The sequence below is a fragment of the Nicotiana sylvestris genome, chromosome 12, assembly GCF_000393655.2.
Source record: "Nicotiana sylvestris chromosome 12, ASM39365v2, whole genome shotgun sequence".
NCBI lineage: Eukaryota > Viridiplantae > Streptophyta > Magnoliopsida > Solanales > Solanaceae > Nicotiana > Nicotiana sylvestris.
Genome location: NC_091068.1, coordinates 103,617,622 through 103,629,402, shown reverse-complemented (window position 1 = coordinate 103,629,402; position 11,781 = coordinate 103,617,622). Strand labels below are relative to the sequence as shown.

The 11,781-nt window shown below is 37.4% G+C and overlaps 1 protein-coding gene across 1 annotated transcript; it reads right to left on the bottom strand.

Moving 5' to 3' along the window:
• Window positions 1–229: 229 nt before the first annotated feature.
• Window positions 230–3,698, bottom strand: LOC104216950 (zinc finger AN1 and C2H2 domain-containing stress-associated protein 13-like). The gene is made up of 2 exons (XM_009767090.2): window positions 3,338–3,698; window positions 230–1,154 (listed from the first exon to the last, which is right to left on the bottom strand). The coding sequence occupies exons 1-2, from the start codon at window positions 3,434–3,436 to the stop codon at window positions 414–416; spliced, it is 840 nt and encodes a 279-aa protein (XP_009765392.1). The 5' UTR covers window positions 3,437–3,698; the 3' UTR covers window positions 230–413.
• Window positions 3,699–11,781: the final 8,083 nt, after the last annotated feature.

Below are 11,781 nucleotides of genomic sequence, written 5' to 3'. Positions count from 1 at the left end.
ATACTTTCTTTTCTTTGATAAGGTAACATTTAACCCCTGGTAAACATTTTAGTATGAAACATGAACAGAGATTACAAGCTGTTCCTTTTCAAGAGAAACAACAACAACGACCCAATGAAATTACATTAGCGAGGTCTGGGGAGGGTAGTGTGTACGCAGACCTTACCCCTACCCCGAAGGAGTAGAGAGGCTGTTTCAAGAGAAACTGATCGATATTAATACTCGTGAGTTTTGCATTTGGAGGTGTAAAATTAAATTACCTTGGTGGAGTTCCCACAAAAAGATTCCTAAATACATACATTAACACTTGAAAGAACAATGCAACAATAAAATTCTCAAATGTGCTGACTACTGTTCTTAATTAAAAATCACAATAAGAAAGGCTGCAATTTCTTTCTTTACATTAACCTCCCCTATGCCTTTGAAGTTCCTCTATGTTCCCTTTCAACGTGTTCCACAAGGGATACAGGATCGCGAAAACCTTTACTACATCTCGGGCAGACATCAACCGTCAAGTTCATGACACCATTCTTTTCATGGACTTTCTGCACATGACTTATGAGAGCTGCGACTGAAGAAAATTTTAGGGAGCATTGCGGGCATTGCTCAACTTGGCCACTACCACTCCCACTACGGTTTGTGCCGCTGATTCCTTCCTTTCCCATCTGCAGCGTCTGACTAAATTCGCTGCTCAATTTTGACATTCCAGCTTCAGCTGCCTTGAAGAGGTTTGTAGCCCAACTTGAGGATGAAGTGGCTGGAGCTTTCTTGGGCTCATCTTTTCTACTGCCAGTTCGAAAGTTCAAAAATGGGAATGCTGCTTCTGGTTTCTTACGTCCAGGACACTTGTGATCAGGTCCAAACCGATGCTTCAAACAATGATCGACAGTACACTCTCGACATTTGATTGTGTTTGAGAAAGTCAAGATCTCTCTGCAGCCAGGTACCGGACATTTTCTTTTCTTTGTGGCTTTTTCGTAGTTTGATGGATCACACTCGATATTTACATGTGATTCCCAAGTTATATTCGGGTCTTCATCAGGAATAAGGCGTATTCCTTTTGCACAGAGTGGGCAAACGACCACAGTAACATCATTCTTGTTTGCTTTTGGACAGTGGTGTCTATTATAGCTCCGATGATCTAGACAAAACACCTGCAAAGTTTTATAACCCACATTAAGCATCTTCTAGGTGTTACGAAGACTATTAAAGAAAGCATCAGAGAGTACAAAAGGGATATTCAAGGATCAAAATATGGTAATTTGAAGTCATATATCTCCGGCTTAACTAAGAAAACAAAGAAAAGCAAACAAAACGTGATCCACTATGAACAGTGTAAGACCAAGTGAATGAAACCTAAAGGCGAATGTACACGAACGCCAAGGAGGACGAGGAAACATATGATCCCTCCAGGGCTGGTTCTCTTTGTAAACTTCTACATATGTGGATATCCCTACTTTTGTTCTGCTTTACAGACAATCATAAATGCAAACCAAAAAAAGAAAGTAAAAAACTAGATAAAACAACAGATTGAGAGCAGGAAAGATTCTCACACTTTAGCAATGTGGAAACAGCCATATATAAGAAAAGAAATCCATCATTTTGAGTTTGGTCAACTTACAGTTAGTTCCTGATAACTTTAAACTACTTTACCTACAGCCACCCAAAAAACAAACTCTACGCAGAAGTTTCGTCCTATACTAATACAATAACAACTAAGCTTCTATCCCAAGCAAGTTGGGGTCAGCCGTATGAATCCCATTCCCCACTATCCACGTCGTTCTATTCAAGCTTATTCAGTCCAATATTGTAATAAAATGAAAATCTTCCTATACTAATGCAACACCTAAACGGTCACAGAGGGAAAGGGCTCAAATTTTATACAAATATGCACAGCAAATGCAAAGATGAGAATAGAGCACAGAGAAAGATTGTCATATCACATTCATGGCGATAAAGGTACCAGGGAGCTCTACCTCTAAAACACATTTTGTTTATTTTCACACCTTCAGAAGACAGCAAGTCTTACTCAAAGAAAGCTACTTACTAATAATTCAAAGGAACCTGAACTAAGATACTTAAGACCATATAATTGATGTACATCAAATTCTTAACTTTGTTGGCTCCTTAAGGTTTTGTTCGCGGACCGGGTATTTCTAACAAATACACTGGAAAGTAAGAAATCGTGAATAACATCACTGATTCCTTTACTGATTAAAAAAGGTTTTGTTGACGGACCACCCAGCTTTTGGACAATCACACACCCTCAAGACGTTATTATTAATAAGATTCACACTGCCTTGTCAGAAAGAGAAAAAAACAGCCGAAATCTCCATTATTCAAAATTTTATAGCATATTGTATTATACGAAGAATTGACAATGGCAAGCTTGTCTTCAGACGAGAACTACTTTGTCAAATTGCCAAGTGACAATTGCTGATAAAATTTCAATGTCATTTTTTCATCAGAAATATTGTTTATCTTTTTCTACTTCTATCTCCCACTATAGAATGCTAAACATATAATCCACCAGAGCATCCATTATTGTTAAAGGGTAGCAGACTTGTTGCTGCTCCTTTAATGCTAGAGCGGAAGTAAGCAAATTTGGCCATTTTCATTCCACTCAAGGCCATTTTTTCCCCACTTGCTGAATTTTCATATACATCATCAAGATCAAACTTACTGCATACACACTACCCTCCCCAGACCCTACCTATTGGGAATATACTGGTCTGTTGTTGTTGTTGTTGTTGTATCATCAAGATCAAACTTTTATGCTCTCAAACCCCAAAAAGAAAAAGGTACGCACACAAACCAAAAACAGCAAATATCTTCAAATGCAGCTTGCAACAAAAAAGATCTTAACTTTGATTAATGGATCCACTATGCTTCAACACCAAAATAGCTGGGGCAGCTATATGAATCCTCTAAATCAATTCCACTCCATTCAGCCCATTCCTTTTCAACAATGACAACAAACCCAGTATATTCCCACACATTGGGGTCTGGGGAGGGTAGTGTGTACGCAGCCCGTTCCCTTTCAATAATCAACAATTTGTCTTTTTAAGACAAACTAGATTCTTAAATCTCAGAGTAACCCTACAGTAACTTACAAATCTATAGCCAAACTAAAAGAACTTCTTCAAACACTAAATGCACCTAACCTGAGTGTAACCACAATAACAACAAAGTTTAATCTCAACTAACTGGTCTCGCCTATACAGAAAAAGATATCAACTTTAATCAAATACAAAATACTTAATAAATAAAGCTTAAAATGCAAAATATAACAGAGATGAATATAAAAATTGCAATTACAAAGGAAGAAAAAGGGAACCTGGTGACAACAATCGCAAGTAAAAGGCAAGAAATCGATCTGCCGGCAATCATCCACGAAGCAGTGTTTTCCAAGATTTGGGAATGCTGGCGTCCCCATTGAATTATACACGTCTCAGTTCAGAGAAACTTATCAATAAAATCTCTTCAAGGAAAAAAAAAACAAGAATCTGAAACTCTTAATATTATAGTACTGGATGTCTAATTCCCTTTATTTGAGGGGAGAAAATTGGTAAATAGGTATTGGGTTGCCTTCAGAAAAAATCTTGTTATCTGCCGCGTTTGCGTTTGTTCGAAGATTCTGGAAGAGACAACGCGGATCAGAGGATTAAACAAAAAGTCCAACATTGACGTCTTTCCAAAGTCGTCTTTTGGTGGGGTGTACCTTTTTCTTTTTTCTTTTTCTTTATAACGACATTTTTACTATGCTTTTAGCACAGATTTCACTTTTATTCTCTTCGATTCATTCGTTTAAAGTATCGTTATAATCAAACAAATTTGGTTTAAAATAAATGAATTTCATTTAAAAAATAAAAAAAAAAACATTTAATTATTTTTTTCATATTTATTCTTGCTCCAATAAATAATTTACACAATTATCGAAAAGGATTCTCAACAGTTATTAACTCATTTTGAGGAAAACTAAAGAATAATTTAATCACAAATTTATAATTAATGTTACTTAATGAACTTTTGTATTGATATGCTAAAAGTTTAAAGACAATTAATTAAGATGAATTAGAGGAAGCAATAAGAATTAAGTTAGACCAATCTCAGTTTCTGATTGAGAGATGTTAACCATATTGAGCCGGTTGAAAGCACAAGTAGTCAAGTCCAACTTGTAACTCATTTTATATTTCATACTTTAGTCAAGTTACATTACTTAGATAGATAGTCATTATAATAATAAAGTGTAACTGTATAAACAAAGAAGTGCTTAATAATAAAGTTGGACAGTCATTTCATTTTGTTTTCTTTCACCTGATATTTTTCTCTCTAACTTCCATTTCCTTCTCTTCTCTCATACGAGGGTCGGGTTTTCCGTCCATGAAAATCCCACCATAATTGGTTGATCTGGATCATAACATGGTATCAGAGCGGGAATTAAACTTCAAACATATCATCCCGTCAGTTCGGCATTACCTCGCAGCTGATTTGTGGATTTTTCTTCGACAAAGTGCAAGCTCTAATTTCTGAGATTATGCGTCAATTTTCGACCTTCGATATGGATTTCTTTGCTTTGATTGTTCGATATTGGTTCACCTTGTTGTGAATTCTGATTGTGTTGCTTCGTACTCTAAAATCGGCTCCGACATTAGTTTAGGGTTTTCGCACCTTACCTACATTGTAAGCTGTTTTAGAAATTCTTTAACCTTTTGAAGAAGATTGGTAACATCTACTCTTGTTTTTTGAGTTTGCATGTTCTAACTCCTTGTGTATAAAATTTTTGTGGCATTTCTGTACTTTTCGGTAGAACTTTGTAAAAATGGCAATTGATAGTGATACTGTGAGTCCCTCTACCTCATCTGAAGTGTTTGCACCTTTTACTATAGATCCATCACATCCTTTTTATATACATTCTTCTAATAGCCCCGATACTCACTTACTCTCTCCACTTTTCGATGGGACTGGTTTTGTGTTATGGCGTAAGAGCTTCCCAGTCTTCCTATCTGCCAAAAACAAATTAGGCCTCATTAATGGTAGACATGCTAGACCTTCTATTGACTCACCATATTATCCTCATTAGGAGAGATATAATGATATGATGATTGCTTGGATCACCAATACATTATCCGGGGACCTACTAGTATTTTGGGATATTACACTGCTAGAGAGATCTGGTTAGACATCAATGAGAGATTTGGGTAGTCCAATTGGTCCAAGTTCATTCAGATTAAAAAAGAAATTGGCTTGATATTTCAGGGCAGTTCTGACATAGCTACCTATTTTACTCGAATGAGCAGTCTATGGGATGAACAACATACTGCATATGTATGTCTTGTTTGTTCCTGTGCAGCTTTGCCCAAGTTTCTGGAAGAATTAAAACTCTATCATTTTTTAAATGGACTTAATGAATCCTATTCTTCAGTAAAGAGCAACATTCTACTCATGTTCCTGTTCCCTCTATTACTAAATCATACTCCATATTACAACATGATGAAAAACAAAAGGAGTCTTCATCTTCTTCATTCCCATCGGTATTCTCCAATAATTCTACATCATTTTCTGCCAATTCTGCACCTGTGGGAGGTCAGAGAAATTTTATTCAGAAGGTCAATTTTGAGACAAAGAAGCTAGGGCATTCTATCTCATGCAAGTACTGCAAGAAGTATGGACATACAGTTAAGAAATGCTACAAGTTACATGACTTCCCTCCTGATTTTAAGTTCACCAAATCTAAAAGATCTGCCTCTTATGTTCAAGCTGAGAATCACATTTCTCCAACTTCTGGTTTCCATCCTACTGAACATGCAGCTCATGGGATTACTCAAGAACAATACAAACACCTCATAACACTCCTGCAACAACACACATGTCTCTTCTGGTCCTCATGATGATATGTCATGCAAGGAAAATACCAGTTATGCATATCTTGTAGGTTTGTTCAGTTTATTTAGTAGCATTATTTTTACTTCTGATAGTTATTATGTCTGTGCATCCACTCAGCTAAGTGTTATTTCTTGGATATTAGACTCAGGGGCCACTAACCATATGATACCCCACAAACATCTTCTTCACAACTTACAACCATTTCCAAACCATTCTTAATTACTTTGGCTAATGGATATAAGGTTAAGGTTATATCCACTGGTTCCTTGCATCTTAGGATTGATATAACTTTGCGTAATGTCCTGCTTGTTCCCTCTTTTCAATTCAATTTGATTTCCATTTATCAACTCATCGGTAAACTCCATTGTTATGCAATACTTACTAATTCTAGTTGTTTCTTACAGGCCCTTCTCTGAACTGAAAATTGGTAAAGAAGCACATGTACTATATTTTCTTCACACTGAAGGAACTAATTCATCTCACAATTATGGTTTAGAAAATACTGTTACACCTCATTTTTCATCTACACCCCGCGGGGGGGGGGGGGAGGGGTAAAAGAGAGTTTTTCCAATTAAGGGACAATCGAAACGGGATTTTATTTAAAGATTCAGAGTCGCCACTTGGGAGATTTATGGTGTCCCAAGTCACCGGTTGAATCCCGAATCGAGGAAAATATTGACTCTGTATTACAGTCCGCGAACCAGAAATTCGAGTAAGGAATTCTATTAACCCGGGAGAAGGTGTTAGGCATTCCCGAGTTCCGTGGTTCTAGCACGGTTGCTCAACTGTCATATTCGGCTTATTTATCTGATTTTTTTATACATGTTGAATCTATGTGCAAATTTTAACTGTGTACCGCTCTTATTATTATTATTTTTTACCGAGAATTGCAACATCGTGAAAATACATCTCGAACCACGTCACATTAATGCACCCGTGGTTATTGACACATTTCAACTCTGTTGAGATTTGGATTTGGGTCACATAAATGTGCACCCGAGTTTAAGAAGATAACATTATTAAATACGCGTCTAAAGCGACTAGCGTATCATTATTTTGGGTAGGGACGTGAAATTTTGCTAAACGGTCCATCCCGAAGTCTAAGTAATTTTACCAACACGTATAGAGGGCCCGACAGCTTGTGTATTTTTGTTTGTCGAGGCTCGTCTCATTCATTATTTTTAAAAGGAATTTGCAACGCCGTGGAAATGCATCTCAAACCACGTCACAATCAATGTACCCGTGATTAGCGACACATTTCGACTTCGTCGAGATTTGGATTTGGGTCACATAAATGTGCACCCGAGTTTAAGAAAGTAAATTATTAAAGGCGCGCCTAAAGCGACTAGCGTATTATTATTTTGGGTAAAGCCGTGAAATTTTGCTAAACGGCCCATCCCGAAATCTAAATATTTTAATATATACAATTATCGAGGGCCTCGCAATCTGTGCATTTTATTTGGCGAGGCTCATCTCGTTTATTTTAAAAGGACAATCCTAAAGTGACTACATTTTTCTATTAAGTTCGTCTCTAAAATAAAAGAGAAGAGGTCCTAATTAGTTACATGTTTATGAGCTCGTACCTCTTATTATTTATTAGATTAAGACAAATGCAAACGGAAAATTGCAACAGAGCTTACTCAAGGGAGATTGTATCATTCCTTATTCTATTAGTTAATAACACTAAAGTTGAGATTATGAATAGAACACGAGATTGACACCCAGTAATATCAAAACAAACTAACTATTCTTTGATTAATTTAAACTAACATTATTAGATGAATTGAACTACTGGAATTAACTATGTGTAATACAAAGCCATTTTTCTAACTCTTTTTACGACTTGTCGAAGAAATGAGTCAATGCTTAAAAAACTGACATCAGGCTAACATCAATCACTAACATTTGAGAATATTAGTTACTAACATTATTCACAATGCTATTTAAAATGATGTTACTTACTCAAGTGAACTCGCAATTTCAGAACTAACCCTATTAAACGAACATGCTGATTTCATTAACTATTTGAACATGTTTTGAGGCATAACCTATTTGAAACTATTTCGCGACTACTGAAAAAGAATTAACTACACTATATTTCATAACTAGTAATCACAAACTAAGATTAATTACAATTGGTATTCACATGTTTGTAGAAATAGATTCAACAGTCCAGTTTATGCATTCCAAAGTCATTCTAATACATACTATGTGATATCAAGTGAACTACTGCTTATACATTAAATTAAACACAAAGAAACAGGAGAAATTCAGAAATCCGTTCGAACAACTCTTTACTTCCTTTCCATTAAATTTGAGAGCTTTAGAACATGTACCTGTATAATGGAAATACAAGAAGATGAAGGAACAGTCAGCAACAGTAATAACACAGTAATACAACAGCAACCCAGCAGCAGCGATTCAAACCAAATTTCGAAGCCCAGAAAAATTTGAAGAAAACCAAACAGGCTCGATAAAACAGCCCCAAAAGTTTGTAAAAGACTAAACAGCAACAACCAACATCACCACAAACAGACTCAACCACGCGTGTCTTAAACCCAAAACTGAACTCGTAGACCACTGAACCAATTAAGCATTCAAAAAGGAATCAGGTTCACTGTCCCGAATTCGAGTTACTCCTACAGATGCAATGAAAAACCCTATCTTTCTTTTTGTTTTCCTCTTTTTGAACTCTCCAGCACTCTTTTAAGATTTTCAGAATCTTTTTTCTCCTCCCCTCATGTCTCTACTGATCTCTATATTTATACCAAAACCTTCAACCCTTTCCAGCCCCTCTTCTTGTGTTTTGCTCCCCTTATTTATAGCCAAACTCCATTAACTTTATCTGCCTTGAAACACTTAAATTAATCCGAAAATATTCTCCCCATACTTGCATGCCTGGTTCCCCACTACTATATGTTTTGTCCTCTTTTTAATTCACTTGTTCCCCACTACCACATGTCTTTTCTTTATTTAATTCCTTTATTCCCCACTACCGCATGCTTTGTCCCCCACTATATTAAACAATGCATTATTGCCCACTACCATATGTCTTGTCCCCTCACTATGTATTAAACAATGTATTAATTCCCACCATCATATGTCTTGTCCCCCACTAGGTATTATTTTAATATTATTAATGCCTAGTGGACGGAGCAATTTAATTAATCATTTTTTTAAGACTCATTTCCCATATTACCCCTGAAACTACTGAAATTACCATTCTACCCCATCCCCTTTGATCTGTATTACAAACCATACCAGCTATAACTAATTCAGCTAATCAATTATCCAATTAATAATCAAACTCTGAATAAACAAACTCGCCAAACAAACTCCTAATAAACAACGTTCATGAATTAACAACAGAGTCAGATTCATATCAGAACAAACTTAACGGAACAAGCGAGTAGATTTCAATCACTAAACTTGAGCATCAATCGAACTCAAAACAGTAGGAAAGTCATCAAAACGCACACACACACACAATTTCAACGAATATGCAGTAGGAATATCATGCGAAAATTTTATCAAAAATGAAACCACATATTAAAATGAAACCAAAGAAAAAGCAACAAAAATCCGTGAACGAACTATGGCTGACCTTTATGCTAACGATCCAACGTCGAACAATGTTGAACTTTCGATGAAACATAACTTCGTTCGCAACACTGTTTCGACGCTTGACTAACAGACATGGACTCGAACGGAACCTCGACGTATGACTGAGCATGACCTCGGATGGCTGGTGTTTGGAGACGGCCTGGGAGGCGACTATTTCAGGTTGTGGGGGAGCTCGGGTGGTAACGATGGTGAGGCTGGTTGGTTTCGTCGCCGGCTTGGTGGTTCATCGACGGACTGTGTGTGTGCGTGTGACGGAGCTGCTGGTCGTGAGGGTGTTGAAGACGAAGCTCAGGCGTGGTAGTTTGGAGAGGGACATGGTCATGGTAGAGCTGGATGTTGGGTTATGGTGGTTCGTCGATGGGAATGGAGGGGTGGGGCTGTTTGAGATGGTCGACGGACTCTGTGTGTGTGTTGAGCAGTGACTGTTGAAGAAGAAGAAGCAACAACGGTTGGTTTGTTTTGGGTGTTGAAGGGGTCGTTTAGGGACGATGAAGACGGGAGGGCAGTCATGGGGGGTGGTCGTTTGGACGACGATGATGAAGAAGGCAGCCATGGGGGGTGGTCGTTTGGACGACGATGACGAAGAAAGCAGCCATAGGGGGGGGGGTGGGTTCGAAGAAGAAGGAGAAAGAAGAGAGGGCGGGTGTTTAGGGTATTTTGGGGTTGAAAAATGAAAAATGGAAGAAGGGGGGGGTGGTTGTTTGGGCTGTGGGGCAGACCGGGTCGGGGATGGGGTATGGGCTGGGTACCCGGGTTTCAATTTCAAAATGGGAAGAAAAATTATTTGGACTTTAAATTGATTTGGCCCAAATATGACTTAACACCCCTTTATTTTGTCTTTCTTTTCTTAACTAATAAAACTAAAAATTCCAAAAATCCTAGATTAACTTATAGGTCTAGATTAATTTACAAAAGTACTACTAACTTTTAAATAACAATTAACACACACAATCAAATAAAATCACATAACTTGAACATGAAATGCTAAAAATGCAAAAAATACATTATTTTGTGATTTTCTTTCTCTTAAAAACAAAACATGGTTTAATTAATTCCTAAGTGTACAATTAAATCTTAAATGTGCATGCAACATATATTTTTGTATTTTTAATTAATTAAAACAAACCAAACATTCACAGACAAAAATAATTATCCAAAATGTCACGCAAAGTTCTCAAAATTGTACCCAAAGACAATTTGTCTTATTTTTCGGTTTCTTTGGGAGTAGTTTTCGTGAAGCAAAAATCACATGCTCACATCTGCCCCTCTTTGTCCGAAAACACAAAGAGTTTTCGTGCAAAGATAAAGTGAGCGGATACGAGCGATTTTTGCCTGTTGGAATACTCCGTGTGAAGCATTTTTTGAAAAGATTTAACCGAACCTTTGCTTCACAGGTTTCCTACATATTCCTGGCTACAAGGGAATCATGTTAATGTAGTTCGGGAAATTTTGGTAGCTGGGCCTACCATGGGACTGCAATGTTACTACTGTTGTATGCTGTTATTACTGCCTTCCGACCTCCTTATTACACCATGCTGAAAGAAAATAAGAAGCTAGACTAAACTATAGTCTATGAATTACAAAATCTTGTCTAGATCTTCAGCCGTGCTCTTGTGTCTCTTGTTGCTTTGATGTCTTGGTGACTGGTGTTTCCTCTGATGTTTCTTTCTTTCTGTCTTGACTCGTACTCTTGATTGCTGAATTTGAACTGCTTATTTCCTTCTTGTGACCTTCGAATTATTTTTTCTTCGAAGCTTGAACCGCCTTCTTCTGACTAGTGTTGCCCTCCTTCCGGCTTCTGTACTTTAATTTATGCTGGGGATCTTTGTTGTAACCCTTCGCTCTCCGGGCGGGCTCCTGACTTCAACAACTTCTTAAAAATATAACACCTCCATTCTCCAGGCGGGCTCCTGACTTCAACTGTAATTTAAAAGATAATGCCTCCATTCTCCAGGCGGGCTCCTGACTTCAATAAACCTTAAAATATAACACCTCCATTCTCCAGGCGGGCTCCTCACTTCAACTATAATTTAAAAGATAGTGCCTCCATTCTCAAGGCGAGCTCCTGACTTCAACTACTTCTTAAACTACAACACCTTCATTCTCCAGGCAGGCTCCTGGCTTCAATAAACCTTAAAATATAACACCTCCATTCTCCAGGCGGGCTCCTGACTTCAACTATAATTTAAAAGATAATGCCTCCATTCTCCAGGCGGGCTCCTGACTTCAACTACTTCTTAAAAATATAACACCTCCATTCTCCAGGCGGAC